Source organism: Theropithecus gelada, chromosome 9, assembly GCF_003255815.1.
Source record: "Theropithecus gelada isolate Dixy chromosome 9, Tgel_1.0, whole genome shotgun sequence".
Lineage (NCBI taxonomy): Eukaryota > Metazoa > Chordata > Mammalia > Primates > Cercopithecidae > Theropithecus > Theropithecus gelada.
Genome location: NC_037677.1, coordinates 36897035 through 36916804, shown reverse-complemented (window position 1 = coordinate 36916804; position 19770 = coordinate 36897035). Strand labels below are relative to the sequence as shown.

General features: G+C 48.3%; 1 protein-coding gene across 2 annotated transcripts in view; it reads left to right on the top strand.

The window, feature by feature from the left end:
* CAMK1D (calcium/calmodulin dependent protein kinase ID) overlaps window positions 1-19770 on the top strand; it is a 490031-nt gene that overhangs the window by 418529 nt on the left and 51732 nt on the right. For both annotated transcript variants that reach the window (XM_025397235.1, XM_025397236.1), the window contains exon 5: window positions 4285-4411. In XM_025397235.1, coding sequence (XP_025253020.1) covers window positions 4285-4411 — 127 coding nt within the window. The remainder of the gene's footprint in view (window positions 1-4284; window positions 4412-19770) is intronic.

Genomic DNA, 19770 nt, shown 5'->3' with positions numbered 1-19770 from the left:
TCAAGACCATTGCAATGTCATTGAGCTCAACTTGGAATACAGCAAGACGAGCAGGGATTGATAGTCAAAGAAGAGAGGGGATGGGGTAGTGGTTGGGAAATTGGGGGATTTTTGCTAACCTGACCTGGCAGGATTCCTGCTAAAGGCAGGCTAAGGACTTAGACGTTGACAAAGGCCCCTTTGAGTCCTCTTTCTGACTAGGACCTGCTCTCTAGCTGTCCAGTAGGTCCAGTTTTCAGCAAGAATCCTGCTGAATCAGTTGAGCTGAAATCTTCCACCCTTGTTATCTCATCAGATCCCTAATGCCCCTGAAGTGGCCTCGTTGTCGGGGGTGATACCCGAGATTCGTTCTCTCATGCCAAGGAAATCAAGGATGCAGACACACAAGGAGTGAGCTTAAGAGCGGAAATTTAATAGGTGAAGGAAAGAGAAGAGCTCTCCTGCAGAGAGAGGGGTCCCAAGCGGGTTTCCAGTCTGCGGTGAAATGCAGGGGGTTTTATAGCTGAGCTTGAGGAGGTGATGTCTGACTTACATAGGGCACAAAAGATTGGTTGGACCAGGTGTGCCATTTGTATAGGACACAAAAAACTAGTTAGGGCTAGGTGTGCTATTTCCATAGGGCATGAAAGCTGGCCGCCCTCACCCTAGTCTTTTTTCTTTTCTTTTTTTTTTTTTTTTGAGACGGAGTTTCGCTCTTGTTGCCCAGGCTGGAGTGCAGTGGTCGGATCTCGGCTCACTGCAAGCTCCGCCTCCCGGGTTTACGCCATTCTCCGGCCTCAGCCTCCCGAGTAGCTGGGACTACAGGCCCCCGCCACCGTGCCCCGCTAGTTTTTTGTACTTTTTAGTAGAGACGGGGTTTCACCGGGCTAGCCAGGAGCCGAGGACTCTTTTACCCTCACTATCTGCCTAAATAATTCCTTTCTAGCTCCTGTATCACCCCAATCTCAATGGCGAATCAGCTTGGCCTGCCTTCAGCAGGAGTCCTGTCAGTGGGGGTGGGGTGGGTGAAGAACTTGATCAGATACCCGTGGTGGGAGATTCTCCGACCTAGGAGACTCTTGCTAAGAGAGGGCTGTGCAGGCCTGGCAGGGGCAGGATAGACAAGGCCAAGGTCAAGGCCGAGGAGAGCAGGGGACTTAGAGGAGCCTGCCTCAAGTTTGGTCAAGGAGGGAGTCTTGGTGAGTTCTGAAAAATTCTTCACTGCCATGGTGACATATCAGAATGCTGCTTGTGGAGCTCGAAATCCAGAGCCCTGGGCCCCATCTCAGACCCACTGAAGGATAAGATCTCCGGCCAGTGAATACCCTCACAGGTGCCTCTGCCACACAACAGGCCGAGAACCACTTTTCTAAACAAGTCTGGTCATTCTTGTGAACCCAAAAATATCCGAGACAGGCCTCAGTCAATTTGTTTTTATTTTTTTATTTATTTTTGAGACAGAGTTTTGCTCTTTTTGCCCAGGCTGGAGTGCAATGGTGCAATATCGGCTCACTGCAACCTGCGCCTCCCAGGTTCAAGTGATTCTCCTGCCTCAGCCTCCTAAGTAGCTGGGATTACAGGTGCCTGCCACCATGCCTGGGTAATTTTGTATTTTTAGTAGAGATGAGGTTTCACCATGTTGGCCAGGCTGGTCTCCTGACCTCAGGTGATCCACTCACCTCAGTCTCCCAAAGTGCTGGGATTACAGACATGAGCCACTGTGCCTGGCCAGGTCTCAGTCAATTTAGAAAGTTTATTTTGCCAAGTTTAAGGGTGTGCCCCTGACACAGCCTCAGGAGGTCCTGATGACATGTGCCCAAGGTGGTCAGGGCACAGCTTGGTTTTATACATTGTAGGGAGACATGAGATAGCAATCAATATGTGTACGATGTACATTGGCTCGGTCAATACATCAATCAATATGTGTAAGATGTACATTGGCTAGGTCTGAAAAGGCGGGACAACTCAAAGCAGAAGCTTCCAGGTCTTAGGTAGATAAGAGACAAAGGGTTGCTTTCTTTTGAGTCTCTGATCAGCTCTTCAATGAATATATAATTTACAGGAATAGTCACTCACGCCTTAGTCTGGCTCAGTGAAACTATAGGGCAGAGGAAGCAATCAGGTATGCTTTTGTCTCCCGTGAGCAGAGGGAGGACTTTGAGTGAGTGAGTGAGTTAGTTAGTTATTTTGAGACGAAGTTTCACTCTCATTGTCCAGGCTGGAGTGCAATGGCGCGATCTTGGCTCACTGCAACCTCTGCCTCCTGGGTTCAAGCAATTCTCCCACCTCAGCCTCCCAAGTAGCCGGGATTACAGGCATGTGCCACCACGCCTGGCTAATTTTTGTATTTTTAGTAGAGATGGGGTTTCGCCATGTTGGTCAGGCTGGTCTTGAACTCCTGACCTCAGGTGATCCGCCTGCCTCGGCCTCCCAAAGTGCTTGGATTACAGGTGTGAACCACCATGCCTGGCCATACTTTGAGTTTTGTCTGTCTTTTGCCCACAAGGAATTTCCTTATCGGCGAATCATGAGGGAGGAATGTGGCTTTTTATCTTTGTAGTTTCGTTATTTAGAAATAAAATGGGCTGGGCGTGGTGGCTCAGGCCTGTAACTTCAGCACTTTGGGAGGCCGAGTCGGGCGGGTCATGAGGTCAGGAGATCGAGACCATCCTGGCTAACACGGTGAAACCCCATCTCGACTAAAAAAAAAAAAAAAAAAAAAATTACAAAAAACTAGCCCGATGAGGTGGCGGGCGCCTGTGGGTGAGGCAAGAGAATGGCGTAAACCCGTGAGGCGGAGCTTACAGTGAGCTGAGATCTGGCCACTGCACTCCAGCCTGGGCGACAGAGCGAGACTCCATCTCAAAAAAAAAAAGAAAGAAAATGGGAGGCAGGTGTGCGTAGTTCCCAGCTTGACTTTTCCCTCCGGCTTCGTGATTTTGGGGTCCTGAGATTTATTTTCCTTTCACACTCTACATAAGAATAGTTTCTAAAGTCCAACCCTTGGGAACCCAAGATTCACCACAAACCCCTGAGAGAGAGAATGTGGCTCGCCGCTGGGACTGGGGAGGAGAGCTGGATGGGAAGTGCTGTGGGGAAATGCCTTTCCCACGTCAGATTCTTCATGCTGCGCTCCGTTTAAGGTTTGGTGTAAACAACGGAAACGATTCCTCATTCACTGGGTGAGGATTATCCTGAAGGGTGGACATTCCCAGACAACAGCAGAGATGACAGTCCTTGACATTGTGTCCCCCCGTGATAAATCGTCACCATGATGATGAATCCAGGAGTCATCAAGTCCAGCAACTCTTGAGAGAAAAAAAAAAAATGCAGGCTCCTCTCTGTGTTCAAGGTCCACCCAGCAGTGCAGGGACAAGCTCCCAGGCTGTAGCTTCTCAGCCTCCATAAGCCCCACCTCCCTTCCTTGCTAGAAACAATGAGATTCCCCAGTTCTGCATAAAACACTATGCAAATGATACTTCATTGGCTCCCGTGCCAACCCCAGGACTGCCACTCTCAGCCCCTCCTGCATGTTGCAGAACTGTAGTGAAGACGGGGGCCATAAGAAATGGAAGAAGGCCTTTGCTGTGCATTCCTGCTGCCCGAGCACTGTTCAGAGGAGCAGACAAAGGATGAAATCAACGCATGCTTCACAGAAAGGCGAACAGAAGTGCGAACCCCTTAAGGGTACACGGCTGGAAAGTGCTACATCTTCAATTCCAGATTCATTTATTCCAGGATGGCATCCCTCTGCTTCCCTGGCAGAGGAACGAGCAGGGCTCAGCTGGCCTTCGTGAAGGGCGCAGTGCAGTACATCTCCCAGAACCGCAGAGCACCAGGGCATGTTACTGAGGGCAGAAACAGAGACCCTTGGATTCAAGAAAAATCACTCTTTAAAAAGGAGCAGAGAAGCACCTGCAAAAGTGATTTCATTTCCTGGAATCTCCCTTCCCTAACCCCAGACCTGAATCCACAAGTCTGCACAGCAGTCAGCTTTCTCGATTGTCTCAGAATATGGTGAGCTTTTTTAAAGTAGACAAAATATGAGTTTTTAAAGTAGACAAAATAAAGTAGACAAAATATGAGGAAAGAGACTAACGTAGATTGAAAGCCCATCTGTGCCAGACACTGTGCCGGGCTCTCTGCACTGTTTCTACTGGCCGCTGCTTTAGCTGATGCATCTCCTACGTCCGAAGATCAAGGACATCCTGACGTTGCGAATAGGTTTTGCAGTTGAATGGGTCTTCCACAGTTAACCCAGCTTTACATGTAGTTTGTAATGTTTTTTTCTTATTTTCTTTCTAGCCTGAAAATCTCTTGTACTACAGTCAAGATGAGGAGTCCAAAATCATGATCAGTGACTTTGGATTGTCAAAAATGGAGGGCAAAGGAGACGTGATGTCCACTGCCTGTGGAACTCCAGGCTATGTTGGTAAGGACAGTGCGTGTGCACACATGTGCCCGTGCGTGTGTGATGTTCTCATATGTGGTGTCACCACGTGTCAACTCATCAGTTGTCTGAGGCATATGAGCTTGGCATGTAATCACAGCTGCCTTCACTTCCCTTGGGGGAAAGAATAAAAAGATTGAGGGACACTGGAATGAATAATTCATAGCAGGGAAGTGATTTCCCCTGAAAACTTTTGCTCAGTTGGGTAGAAATCCCATTTGATTTGGTTGTGGGCCTGACGGGAGGCTGGGAGTTAATTTGGATGAATCCCAGATTCCATTTCCAGAGATCCTGCATGCGTCTGTTTCTGAGTGATTTACAGTGAGACACTGAGATAACAGTAAGTTGCACACACAAGAAAACATTCCAATTGCTGAGATAGGAACATTGATGGAGGAACCTGGTTCAGACCTTGACCAAGTCACTCTCATCTATCAGTCAACCCTGATCTGTACTGTGATGCTAGGCATTCAAGTTTTTCCCTAAACCCCAACCCCTATTTCTTTGTACTAAACATCCAAAATGCAGAGAAGACTACTGACAGATCTGAACACTTGGATTCTGACGTTCATCTTTTGACTTCTGGGGTCCTGGAGAAACACCATTAGAATACTTGTGACTGTTCTGAGACCTTCACTGACATCAGTGTATTCATTCATTCATTCATTCATTCATTCAGCAAATGTATGTAAAGTTGCTACTATGTACCTGATGCTGTACCAGGCACCCGGGTTAAGGCAGTGAATGACACAGACATGGTGCCTGCCCTCATGGAGCTTACGTTTTAGTTGGAACAAATAAGCAAACGGGTCCATTTCAGATCATAAGTGCTATGAAGAAACTAAACCTGGGGGCCTGCCATGGAGTGACAAGGAATCAGGACTGGGCTGAGAGGACAGGGAGGAGACTTGGGCCTTGGTCTCAGTGGCAAGAAGAAGCCAGCCGTGTGGGAGTTACAGGATAGCATCCCAGGAAGAGTAACCAGTTTGTGCAAAAGTGCAAAGGCTGGGAGAGGGTACGAGCTAGGGACATCTGAGAGCAAGAAAAAAGATGAGGTTGGAAAAGAGTTATCGAAAATGGAGTCTGAGGCTGAATTTTTTTTTTTTTTTTTTTTTTTTTTTTGAGCCGGGGTGTGGTAGGGTACTGAATCTAGCTCTGTCGCAAGATTGGAGTGCATTGGTGCAATGTCAACTCACTGCAACCTCCGCTTCCTGGGTTCAAGTGAGTCTCCTGCCTCAGCCTCCCGAGTAGCTGGGATTACAGGCGCCTGCCACCATGTCCGGCTAATTTTTGTAATTTTAGTAGAGACAGAGTTTTGCCATGTTGGCCAGGCTGGTCTCAAACTCCTGACCTCAGGTGATCCGCCCATCCCGGCCTCCCAAAGTGCTAGGATTACAGGCGTGAGCCACCGCGCCCGACTGAAGCTAAGTTCTTGTCATGCAAAGTGCAGTGACCTTTCTTCATGAGAACAGCTGGTGAACCCACCTGAGAGAGGAGGTATGTTATGTGACCAGCATCATCCCTGTGGGTCTTTGGGGACATCCACAGAACCTTCCCAGGCAGGCCGAGGAGAGTTGGCCTGAAACTAAAGGGGTTACAAGGGGCATTGTGGGAAACTCCAGATGACCTTGGGACCACTTTGTGGCCTTTCAAGTTCTTGCATATAATTACAGAGCCATGTCAAGCTCGAGTGTCATAGCTGTTCATTTTCAGAGTAACTCAGAGGAGGAAAGACACGAGCAGGCTAAGCCGGCTAGGGAACAAATAAGGGGAAGGGAAAAAAGCAGCAGGGTTTAGAAGCAGGGAGATGCAGGTGGTGGAAACGTGGCTGGGGAGGAGCTGTGTGGATACTGTCGCAGGGGGGGCTCGATTCCGTGGATTGTGTGTATGCAGAAGGCAAAGAAGAAGAGGCTGCTCTGCTCGTTTTTGAAAGGTCCAGTGCATGGCCGGGTGCAGTGGCTCACACCTGTCATCCCAGCACTTTGGGAGGCCAAGTCAGGTGGGTCAGTTGAGTCCAGGAATTCAAGATCAGTCTGGCCAACATGACAAAACCCCATCTCTACTAAAAATACAAAAATTAGTCGGGCATGATGGCGCATGCCTGTAGTCCCAGCTACCTGGGAGGCGGAGGCAAGAGAATCGCTTGAACCTGGGGGGCGGAAGTTGCAGTAGGGCTGAGATTGTGCCACTGCACTCCAGCCTGGGTGACAGAGCGAGACCCTGTCTCAAAAAACAAACAAACAACAAACAAACAAAAGCCAGTGCAGGCTTTGATAGAGATTAACAGCATGGTCAGCAATCGTCTCTTTTAGGATAGTGTGATAATGGTTGCAGGGATAGCCTGGTCCCTGGCGGGGGGACATGTGCCTTGGGTGGCAACGGGAGGAAAGAGTGTGTGTGCTATATGCATGGAATTTCTCCAGCTCAGTCTGAGCCATCAGGGAAGCCGTGAATCCATGAGGCGAGACAAGCTGACTGGGGAGAGCCTGTTCCAACTACCCGGAATCCCAGACATTAGAAAATGAAAGGTCTGTTAGGTCTTGGTGCTGGTCCTCTTTTCAGCTGTCTCCCCTGGTGAGAAGATGCTGTTACTGTCACCTGCCCAGCTGTTCCGTTCAGGAAGTTGACTCTTGGGCTGTGATTTAAATGCTCTGACAACCAGTGAAGGCCCCTAGCTACGTATACATCACGTGCTTCTCATGTTTGGCTGGAAAACTCCAGCACTTTCTAAATTGAGTTTTACTTCTCTGTGTTTTGGCAAAGCCCACGGAATGGCAGTTTTTCTGGTTTCTAAGTGGCTGCCGTCTGCGGGGTCTCGGTCTGTTGATTGCTGTGTCTGGCGCTGAGGAGTCAGGAATGGTGTTGAGAAGAGTCTGTTGCTCTTGCTACTCTAAATGACAGCCAGTGGGAGCCATTGGCTATTGATGTTGTGAGATACCAGGTTGTCCTGGAGGAGGCTGGGGGAGAGGAGGACTGTAGCAGTGGCGCTCTTCTGTTGGTTTGTGTTGACTGAGCACTGAAACTCCACCAAGAGAGCGCCTCTGGAGTGAGTCTTGTGGAGGGGACACAACTTCAGAGGAGGGAAGGGGCTGCTTTGAAGAGCTTGTGTCTAGAGGACATCCCTTAGGCAGTTACCAGCTGAATTTGGGCTGTTTCCTCCCTTGTCTGCGTGGCAAGCTCCTATTCAGCCGCCAAAGCCCAATTTAAATGTTACGTCCTTTGACTGCTTTCATATCACCTTGTCCTGTCCTTTGACATCCTGGTTCTTTCTATGACCCTTTTCTCGTCATGGTCTGATCACATTCGCATTAGGGTTCGTATCAATCTGTGTCTCTCATTGTACTGTGAGTCTCATTAAATCTTTCTGCAGACACTACTGCATTTAGTAAAAACACACAGCTCATGAATCTTAGCCATGTTTTCTTTCTCTCTTTCCGTTCCATTCACTCAGCATGCATTTATTGAGTTCCTGCTGTGTACTGTGTGCAGTCGTCCCATGGTATCCACGGGGACTGGGTTCCAAGATACTCCACACCCTGCAGATACCAGCATCCTCAGATGGTCGAGTTCCTCATATGAAATGGCGTAGTATTTGCATGTAACCTAGGCATGGCCTCTGTGTACTGTCATCGCTAGATTACTTATAATATCTGATGCAATGTAAATGCTGCGGAAATAGTTGTCATAGGTATTATTTTTATTTGTATTACCTTTATTGTTTTTTCAAATATTTTTGATCTGTGGATCCACACATTTTGAATCCATGGATACGAGGGCCAAGTGTACAGTGTTTGGTCTGAGAATACAAATATGGGCCGGGCGCGGTGGCTCATGCCTGTAATCCCAGCTCCTTGGGAGGCCACAGCAGGCTGATCGCCTGAGGTCAGGAGTTCCAGACCAGCCTGGCCAATATGGTGAAACTCCATCTCTACTAAAAATACAAAAAATTAGGCAGGCAAGGTGGCAGGTGCCTGTAATCCCAGCTACTCGGGAGGCTGAGGCAGGAGAATCGCTTAAACCTGGGAGGCAGAGGTTGCAGTGAGCTGAGATTGCGCCATTGCACTCCAGTGTGGGCAACAGAGCGAGACTCCATCTCAAAAAAAAAAAAAGAGAGAGAGAGAATACAAATGCGAATAAGGTACAAACTCTGACCTCAAAACATTCAGCAGTATTGTGAGAGAGAAAGCAAACAGGTCAGCTTAATGTATGCTCAGGGCTACATCATTCAGCCCTTCAAGAATTATTTATTTATTGTCTACCTTCTGTTCTGGGCACTGGGTGGGTACATCAATAGAAATAGAAGAAAAAAAGATAAAAATCCCCTCCCTAGTGGCACTTACATCTGAGTGGGAGAGACATAGGATATAAAGCAAATATTGATAGCTAAGTTCATTCGTGTGTTAGGTGGCCTTAATACTATGGAGAAAAGTGAAGCAGAAAAGATGATAAGAAGTGCGTGTGTTCAGAGGGTGGTGGCAATTTTAACTACAGTGTGCAGGCAGCCCTCACTAAGAGGGTGGCCGTGGGTAAAGATTTGATAGGAGCGAGAGAACTGACCATACAAGTATCTGGAGGGCATTCCAGGCGCAGTGCAGAGGCCTGAAGGCAGGAGAATGTGGGCAAGCGGCAGGGAGCAGAGGGAGCAGGAAGGAGAGGAGTAGGAGAGGCAGTCGGAGAAGTCCTGAGCAGGGGTATGTGGACCAGGACTTGGAAATCGTTGTATAGACTTTAGCTTTTACTTGGTGATAGGATGCCGTCCAGAGGCTTCTGTGTTAAGGCAGTGACACACAGGATCCCTCTAGGATAGGGGTTCCTAACCCCCGGGCCTTGGACCGATACTGATTCAGGGCCTGTTAGGAGCCGAGCTGCACAGCAGGAAGTGAGAGTCTGGCTGGCGAGCATTCCTGCCTGAGCTCCACCTCCTATCAGATCAGCGGCAGTAGCTTCTCATAGGAGCTCGAACACTATTGTCAGCTGGGCCTGCAAGGGATCTAGGTTGCGCACTCGTTTTGAGAGCTCTAATGCCTGATGATCTGAGGTGGAACAGTTTCCTCCCGAAACCATCCCCAGTCCCATATCCATGAAACAATTGTCTTCCATGAAACTGGTCCTTTGTGCCAAAAAGGTTGGCGATTGCTGCTCTAGGACACAAGCTGGGATCAGGATAGATGGCGGGGGTGGGGTGGAGGAAGGAGGCCGTGGGAAGACTCTGGCATTGATCAGGTGAGACCGTGAGAAGCCTCAGGCATCGATCAGCAAGGGTTTAGTCCAGATTGGTTGCAGCAGAAGTGACAAGAAGCTATCAGATGTCAGGTATATTTCAAAGGCGCTGTCCTCAAGGTTTTCTGAAAGGTTGAAAGTAGGGTTTGAGAGAAAGAGAGAAGGCATGGATAATTCAGAGGTTTGTGGGCCCGAGTGCCCCAGGAGGGTGCAGTCGTCTTTACTGGAGGTGGAAGAGCCTGTGGGATGAATAGATTGCAGATGCCTTAGGAGGAGCTTGGTTTCAGTTTGTTAAAGTTGAGTAGGCCAACAGGGCAGTTGGAACGTGACCCTGGAACTATGCACAGTTGATTCTCGCTATTCACAGTCATCATGTTCTATTATAGAAAATAGCTGAAAGCACTGAATTAATTGATACTGAACCATTGCTCCTAAGGGAAACACAGGCTGGGTTCCTGTGAGCCTCTGGTCACATTTTCATGAACCGATCAGTACAACCTTTTCAGAGTGTGTGTTTCTGTTTAAAGACACCTTATTGAATATGTATTGTTGGATCATTACTTTGATTTGCAGCCCACAGCACCGTAACTCCCGCCTGAAGGAAGCTTCTCTAACCCACCGATTTTCTCTGAAAGGCACGTCGCAGCCTCTTTGCTGTTAGGAAAGCTAGACAGACTTCAGCACTATGCTTGGGGCTGTTGTAAACAGGGAGATCTCCAATAAAACACAAAAATGTGAAAAACATGACACCAAATAGAGGGTGAGAAAAGACCCTTGTTTACAGTCGGAGCTGAAACATGAAGGAGGAGCACCGCCTCATTCCGCCTCAGCTTGAAACTTGCGCACCGGGCAACTCAAGTCTTTGGTCACTCTACGCATGTCCACAAATGACCACAAAGTATTGATTTGGGGGTTGCGAGTAACTTTTAGCCAGTAGGCACATTTGCAGATAGAGAATCCTTGAGTAATGAGGATCAACTAGATTTGGGAGATGTTAATTTATGGCTGCGTTTTAAAGCCGTGAACCAGGATAGGCAAGGAAGGAGAGGAAAGGTCCCGGAGCCGAGTCCTGGGGACGTCAGGGTGGAGAGGTCAGGAGGACAAGCTGGAGCCCGCAGAGGAGACCAAGACAGAGAAGGGGCAGTGGGTGAAGCAGAAAGAGCGCTGGCAGAGAGTGGCGTGCTCCCCGTCACCACGTGGAGAAAGTGCTCCATGCAGAAAGTATCACATGTCAGTTGCTGCTACTGAGTCAAGTAAGATGAGGATTTGGTTGAACTTTTTTTTTTTTTTTTTTTTTGAGATGGAGTCTTGCTCTCGTTGCCTAGGCTGGAGTGCAATGGCGTGATCTCAGCTCACTGCAACCTCTGCCTCCCGGGTTCAAGCAATTGTCCTGCCTCAGCCTCCCGAGTAGCTGGGATTACAGGCATGTGCCACCATGCCTGGCTAATTTTGTATTTTTATTAGAGATGGGTTTTCTCCCATATTGGTCAGGCTGGTCTCGAACTCCCAACCTCAGGTGATCCAGCCGCCTCGGCCTTCCAAAGTGCTGGGATTACAGTCATGAGCCACCATTCCTGACCCTGGTTGAACTATTAATTAAGTGTGATAGCAGTGTGGTCAGAGGAATGGCAGGAAGAAGGCAAAACGGGTCTTGGTAAGTACACCAGCATGGTGTCCACTGTGGGGCTCACCCCAACCACCCACCTCCTTCACCAACTATGGCTTCTCCCTGCAAGGCCCTTGGGGCACCATTTTGAATCTTGAGCAAAGAAACTGCAGCTTCATCCCTGCTGGAAAGTTTTCCATTTGAACAGAGCAGAGCCCAGCCCCATTTGGCAGCTGCGAGGAAGGAGGGAGAGAGAGCTGCCACTTCTGATTCAGGGACCACACTATCCCCTGGGCCCAAGCCAGGGGCAGCGGGTTGCTGTCTGCTCCCAGCCTAGCATGGTGTCTTTGTATTTTGAAATAAATATGTGAATACAGATGAGGAAAATCTTCCATGCCCCCCAGGGCAATCTATAGGTTTATAGCTTGGGTTCAGACTTTTGATAGGTAGAAGTGTTGGTTTCAATTTGTGAATCACCGTTTTATTATTATCTAAGTGACTATTCAGCTGAATAGTTAATTCTGCCAACATGAAGCTATTACTTCAATTTAAATGAGCTCTCTAACAATGAAACCGAAAATGGTGCTTTTTCCCCAAGTATCCCAATGCACAAGGTGCCTTAGGAGGAGGCAGGAGGACTAAGCACTTTGAGCTTCACCCTTTTACATGTGGCGGCTGCCTGGACCGTACATACCCTTCGCAAGGACCGTGGCCTGTGGAGGCAGCGCATCACTTCACTGATAGCGGGAGATGGTGGGCACCCCCATCCATATCACTGGGTTGTGGGCAGCTCATAGGGCTGGCTCTGCCAACACCCACAGGTTCTCCAGTAGATTGTGGCAGATGGGCCATACAGATTCATGTGAGGCAGTGTATTTCAGAAGCAACATTAAAATATAGGTATGAAAGCTGGGCACATTGGCTCATGCCTGTAATCCCAGCTCCTTGGGAGGCCAGGGTGAGAGGATCAATTGAGTCCAGGAGTTTAAGACCAGCCCGGGCAACATAGTAAGACCCCTATCTCTTTTAAAAAATAGTAGCTGGGTGTGGTCAATTGAGTCCGGGAGTTTAAGACCAGCCTGGGCAACATAGTAAGACCCCTATCTCTTTTAAAAAAATAGTAGCTGGGTGTGGTGGCACACACTTGTAGTCCCAGCTATTCAGGAGGCTGACGCAGGGGGATCCCTTGAGCCCAGGACTCTGAGGCCATGGAAAACGATGAGCACACCACTGCACTCCAGCCTGGGCAACAGAGTGAGACCCCATCTCTAAAAAATACAGGAATGAGAGGGATCATTAAGGGTTGCAATGACCAGGGGAAAACTCCGGGAGGACGTGGATTTGAAGGAAGGGTAGGACTTGAGCAAAAGTAAGGAGAGTCACAGGTGCAGAGCAGGCAGGGGGAGCAGAGGCCCAGAGTCACGGGCTGCTTCTTGGAGGATCTGGGAGAAATGAACAGACTCACTGGGCTTGGAGAGAGGGCTGGTGGAATTGTACTTGGTGATGATTGAGGAGAAATGATGGGCCCATCTGGTAGAAAGTGGCTCCTTGGGAGCCCGTGGTGGCTGTCAGTATGGTATTGACCGGGATTGGGAGTCCACTTAATTAAGTCAAGTATAACATTCCCCTTGGTCTCGGCAATAAAAGTCAGAGCTAAGGAAGTTAATAAAATTATGTGTATTGCCTGCTCAGCTGCGTTAATTAAAATACCTGAATCACCGAACATCAGTAGTAAGTGACAGAAAACATCCATATCAATCACGTAATTGACGAGACAAATGATAAACTTCTATTCGGTGGAGGACGGCCTGTTTTCCATCTTTATCTTTTCTTTTTTTTAAGAGACAGGGTCTCGCTGTGTCCCCCAGGCTGGAGTGTAGTGGCATGATCATAGCTCACTGCAGCCTCGATCCCCCAGGCTCAGGTGATCCTCCCACCTCAGCCTCCTGCAGAACTGGGACTACAGGTGCACACCACCACACCTGGCTAATTTAAAATTATTTTTGTAGAGACAGGGTCTCACTTTGATGCTCAGGCTGGTCTTGAACTCCTGGGCTCAAGTGATCCTCCAGCCTCATCCTCCCAAAATGCTGAGATTACAGATATTAGCCACTGTGCCTAGTTGAGGTTGTTTTTTGTTTTTGTTTTTGTTTTTTTTTTTTTGGAGCCTTATTCAGTGACAGTTCACCACCTAGCAATATTTTTTTTTTTTTTTTGAGACAGAGTCTCGCTCTGTCGCCCAGGCTGGAGTGCAGTGGCTGGATCTCGGCTCACTGCAAGCTCCGCCTCCCGGGTTCACGCCATTCTCCTGCCTCAGCCTCCCGAGTAGCTGGGACTACAGGCGCCCGCCACCTCGCCCGGCTAGTTTTTTTACTTTGGATTGTTTTTGTATTTTTTAGTAGAGACGGGGTTTCACCGTGTTAGCCAGGATGGTCTCGATCTCCTGACCTGGTGATCCACCCGTCTCGGCCTCCCAAAGTGCTGGGATTACAGGCTTGAGCCACCGCGCCCGGCCACCTAGCAATATTTTATGTGGAGTGCACAACCACAGCCACACTATTCCATTACGGATGTCACTCAGAAATAAGAAGGAACATTTACAGCTGGCCCATCATTCTGTCTAGAAGCAGAACTGCACCTTGATGCTTTAGATGGTGGCTGACTGTTATGTTCCTGAGGCTGGGAAGAAATGTCGGGGAAGAAATCATTCATTTCCTTCTGGAACTTAGTTGCAGTGTTGGCTGCAAGGCCACGATAGACATCTTTGGTCTAGCTCGGTCTTAACTTGCCTAAAATAGTTTAAACGTGTTTCGTCTTGTTCTTCTCTAAAAAGAGATGGAGAACAGTTGGTCAACATTCTCGATGTATTTTTTCACTGAGTTAGAGGATTGGTGTTAATTCAGGGATCACTGCACTTCTAGAAGTTGATGTGGGGCTGGGGATTATGATGAGCTCTTGGAAACCAGGGGTCCCAGCCAGCACAGTGTTGGGGCGAGGACCTCTGTCCTCAAAGCCGCCCAGCCTATAGTTGGTGGCAGTCACAGCAGAGGACTTGAATGTAAGCGTCTTCCTTTGTCTGCCATTGGTTAGATATGAAGGAGGCCTGTGCCTTTCACTTAAACTTGGGGATTCTCAGTTGCTTGTATATAAAATAAATGTGCTGGGCTAAACATCTCCTGTTTTTTTTGTTTTGTTTTGTTTTTTTCTGGTTTCAACATTGTACGTTTCTATAGACTTGTGATTTGGTATCCTTTAAGTATGTAAATATCTACGTGTCAAGGATACTGGCCATCATTTTTCCCATCTTCACTCCCAGCAGCCAAGAAGAAGGATTCAGCCGACTGACCTCCCCACCTCTGTCTTCTGAGTGGTCTCGATTCTTTTCGTCTTTCCCCACAGCGCCTCTGTTCCCAGTCCTTTCGTCTCCACTTCTCTATGTGGCTGCTCCCCAACAGAGCTTGCTTTTTATTTGTTTCTCACTTAAATACCATATTTTGGTCCGTGACTATAAGCATTACATCATTGTTCCCATCCTCTCCGACTGTTAGTGTCGAAACAGGGTTTTATGTAACTGAGAAATTGTCATACAGGGCACAGATGAGTAGGCGGAACATCCAGATGAGAATTTTCTCTCTTTCTCAACAGCTACTCGGTGACAGCCCGCAATGAACATTTTATCACACCGTGGGTTGCAGCCAGACCCCCTGTGTCGGAGAGGACAGGGTCCCCTAAGTGGGGAGACTTGTAGGGCCCGCTGCTCTTCATGGATCTGACTCATTGCATGTGGGCAACGTAAACCCAGCCCAGCTTTGAGGAGCCCCATCCCACACATGGCAGCCCCACAGTCACTCTGAACACAGTGTTTTTAAGGCACTTGTCTTCCATCTGGAATTGCTTCTTTAGATACTTGATGTGGGATGGAGGTCACGTTTTGTCGTGGTGGGAAAGGGGGATGGCAGCATTGTGTAGCTCCATTTTTTTCTTTGTCTTAATTAAAAACCAAAACCTTAGAATGGCTCTAGCAGTCTTCTTAATCAGATTTCACAAGAAAGGCTTGACTTCAGTACAGAGTAGGCGTCATGCCGTGATCACACACCAGGTAGGCCCCCGTGGGAGACCCTAGAGGGCCACACAGCAGTGCCATTTGTGGCCACTTTGCTCTGAAGTGCCTTCCTTGGCACAGTTGACTTCCTCCATCCCGCGGAGTTTCAAGGCCCTCCCACATTTCAAACGCCCAGCGGCCCCAGCTTCTACTCCCTCCCCGTTCCTTAGCCTCACTCCTCCATGATTGGCTTTGGGAGCATCTGAACAGCAGTCCCTGTTCAGATGAGAATGGTAATTACACACCAGTACAGTGCTTTCATGGGGACTTCTCATGCCTGTGGTGAAACTCGAGGCTACTGGAAAAATCAGGGTAAGCTGCTCTTTGGCGATACTTTTTTTTTTTTTTTTGAAACGGAGTCTTGCTGTGTTGCCCAGGCTGGCATGCAGTAGCACGATCTCAGCTCACTGCAACCTCTGTCTCCCAGGTTCAAGCGATTCTCCTGCCTCATCCTCCCGAGAACCTGGGATTACAGGCATGCACGACTGCACCTGGCTTTTACATTTTTAGTAGAGACAGGGTTTCACCATGTTGGCCAGGCTGGTCTCAAACTCCTGACCTCAGGTGATCTGCCGGCCTCGGCTTCCCAAAGTGCTTGGATTACAGGCATGAGCCACCATACCTGGCCTGGTGAGATGATTTTAATTAATTAATTATTTTTTTTTGCCATCCTGATCTATTGCTAGAGGCAATACATTCCTCATGAATGACAGCTCTAGGTGAAGGATAATAGAGACTAGTGGAGGAAGCTATACCAACAGAAAGATCGGAGCTGTCCCAAAAGCCTTCTGCTCATCTTCCGTGACTTTGGGCGGAAAACAAACTTTAGGCAGAGAACGATCCTGTGTTTCAGCCTGATTTTTACCTGCCAACAATCTGATTGCAATACTAGAAACCCGGGTGAAGCAACAGCTGTTTATTAAGATGCTCCTGGTAAAAGTCCCTCATCGTCTAATTTTTTCTTTTTTAATACCCCTGCTGCTGCAAATTCCACTACTGACAGGAAGCCAACCTGACCAGGCACATTCAGTATTACCTCCTTGTCTTGATGTCATTCTTACTGAGGCCAAATTCTCCCCTGAAGTGTATGTCTGGGGTTCTAACAGCACGAAGCTTAATTTTATTTTTCCTGATCTTTAAGTTCCATTTAGCATCTCTGAAAAGGCCACTGCTGGGTAGAAATGTCATCTTTCTCTCTCACTGTTTGAAAGAAATCTTCTCACCTCTTCTCTGATGCGCAGTATCACAAACTCTTAGAAACTCGATTGCAATTTGATTTAGTAGCTGGTGTTCCCTCCCCCACCAGCAGGGGAGCATCGTGTCTTCCCACTTTCTAGTGGAAGTTCCTCAAAGACCGGAAGACCAGCTGTGATCTGAGCATCTAGCCGTGGACACAGATACCTCCTGGCGTTGTTTTACAATAAGGGGCCACATGCAACTCTTCCAAGTTGAGCTCCAGTTCATTTCCTTGCAGGCATAACTCTAGGACAGAGTGGCAGGTGCCCATCAAGACAGGAAACTGAGGCATAGGTGAGATAATGAATCCTGTAGTTTACCATGGCACAGAGCCGAGTCTATAATCCTGTCCTCTGATTCCATGCTGGATCTGAGATAACAGACTTGTATTTAGAGTAAATTCAGTATTTTCAGTTTTTTTGGTTTTTGTTTTTGTTTTTGTTTTTTTGTTTTTGTTTTGTTTTGTTTGGTTTTTTTTTTGTTGAGACAGAGTCTTGCTCTGTCGCACAGGCTAGGGTGCAGTGGCACAATCTTGGCTCACTGCAGCCTCCACCTCCTCAGTCCAAGCAATTATCCTGCCTCAGCCTCCCAAATAGCTGGGACTACAGGTATGCACCACCACGCCTGCCTAATTTTTGCATTTTTAGTAGAGACGGGGTTTCACCATGTTGGCCAGGCTGGTCTCGAACTCCTGACCTCAAATGATCCGCCCACCTCAGCCTCCCGAAGTGCTGGGATTGTAGGCGTGAGCCACCGTGCGCCCAGCCTGGTTCTGGACTGTTGGCTTTTAACTTCTGGCATCGAGGAGTGCCCCTGTCCCCCACAGGCTGCTCCCTCCTGATGTGTCACCATCCTCTGCCCACTGGAGGGGTCGTGTGTGAAGGACAGAGAGGAGAGGCCACACAGACATCCATGGATGTGAACAAAGCACCCTGAACGTGGGTGTCCTGGGAGGGTGAGGGCTTCACCGTTTCCTCCACCCTCTCGGCAGAAACTGCTTCTTGGCACGTCCTCGGGGCTCGGGAAGGGGAAAATTCTTCTCTATTTCAGAAGAGCATGAAGATTGATTACCGCGAACCCCACACCCACAAGACAGCTGCTGTCTTAGTTTTCAGTCCACTTGGTTACGCCTTGTTCTTCTCTCTTCTTTGGTAAGGAAAATGGACAGTTTAATTGTTTTTAAAACAAGATGAAAGGTTTCTGAAACTCTTTTTTTGTTTTTTTGAAGTCTCCCGAGTCTTTCCGTTTGCCAGGAATACTTGCTCTAAATCAATATGAAGTAGCTTGGTTTATAGAAGACGTTTCCCGCAAAGCGGAATTTTCCATAAGTGGGCTGGTGGTGAATCTCACGGTAGTAAATCCAATTATTTTGAATTCTCAACCTAGTTTTATAAAGAGCATGAGTTTATAAAGAGCATGTGGTCTCTGCGAAGGACCACATCTGTCCACGGAGGTCTCTGATGGCTCCTGGGACACTCTAGTGAGGCTGAATGGTTTACATGGAGCTTGACTTTTATTTACTGGTATAAACTTAATAAGTCGATGGGATACTCTTGTCAGGAATAGCAAAGAAAGCTGAGTTAATAGCACCCAAGATCTGACCAGGAGGAGGTTCTGAGAGATCGTGTAACAAAGTATTTCTTTCTGCCCTTTACCCCTAAACCGGGTAGTCCCGAACTTCCTTGGGGAAAAGTTTTTTGTTGGTGTTGTTTTTTTTTGAGACGGAGTTTCACTCTTGTTGCCCAGGCTGCAGTGCAATGGCAGTGTTGGCTCACCGCAACCTCCACCTCCCAGGTTCAAGCGATTCTCTTGCCTCAGCCTCCAGAGTAGCTGGAATTACAGGCACCCTCCACCACGTCCAGCTAATTTTTGTATTTTTAGTAGAGACAGTATTTCACCATGTTGGTCAGGCTGGTCTCGAACTCCTGACCTCAGGTGATTCACCCTCCTCGGCCTCCCAAAGTGCTGGAATTACAGGCGTGAGCCACAGCGCCTGGCAGAGAAAAGGTCTTAAAGGGAGAGTAATGTGAGGTACAAACACATTCACACACTGAGAGTTAGGGTGAATTCTGCCTCCTTTCTCCTCAAAGGTCCTGTATGAAATCATGTGTTCATGGAAAGGTATCTGGCAACTGCTCGTGCTTTTACCTAATACAGGTACTTGCCAATTGGCAGTAGCTTTCATTCCCATATTCATTTGTTCCCCACCCCCGCCCGTCCTGTGTTATTTTTTCTTGTACCTACTCACCAAAAATATTTCAGGCAGCAAAGTTGACTTGTAGCCCAGTTGTGTGGAATTTGGAAGACATTTTTCCGCAGAAATAATGGTGTGTGGCAACTAGGTTGGGTTCAGTTGAATCAACAAGTGCTGACCAATCAGGACGTACAGAGATGAGAGCTCTGGCCTGCCCTCCAGCAGCGTGAAGTCTGATTTGACAGTGGGATTTATGCATCTGTAAAGGGACACTGGAGGTACAGAGGGAGTCACAGGAGGCCATTGTGTTACAGGATTGTGGTAATGCACCTGGGAACCCACCCGTTGTGCCCAATGTGTGTCAAGTGAGTACAGCCGCCCCCACGCTAACCCCACTCTCTGCAGCTCCAAAATGCTGGCTTTGGGCAAGCCTAAGTGATGTCCTGAAGGCTGGACCTGCCGACTGGCTTGTGTAGGTCCCTTTCAATACCTCCTGGGGAGTGGGTTTCCCTACAGCCACTGACAGAGCCCCCAGGGACTTTGCCTTGTCATTTGAGAGGATGTCCCTTCTGTCATGGCTGGGCCAGAAGAATAGGCCCTTTCCTGCTTTTTATGGAGGCTGGGGACCATCTTACACAAGCCATGGAGCCTTTCAGCGACTACCTGTCTTTGTCAGTAGCTCCAAATAAGCAAGAACTCAAAGCATCCCTCTTGCAGGAGGCGTGGGAGCAGCAAGGAGTCATTATCAGGTTCCCCCATCACACTTGAGTTCTGGTGCTTATGATTAGAAGAGAATACTATTTTTCCTTGACTAGAAGCTGTCGGGTATCTCCAGGCAGCTTTGGCCAGGAGATGGAACTGTGGCTGCATAGTTCAGAGCCCTCATCACTTTCCGAGGCCCCAGAGGGACTGTGCTCAGCACCTCCTGGGTGTGGAAGCTCGTTGGTCTTCTGCAAGTTTGTAAGTTGGACGCTGTGATTTTT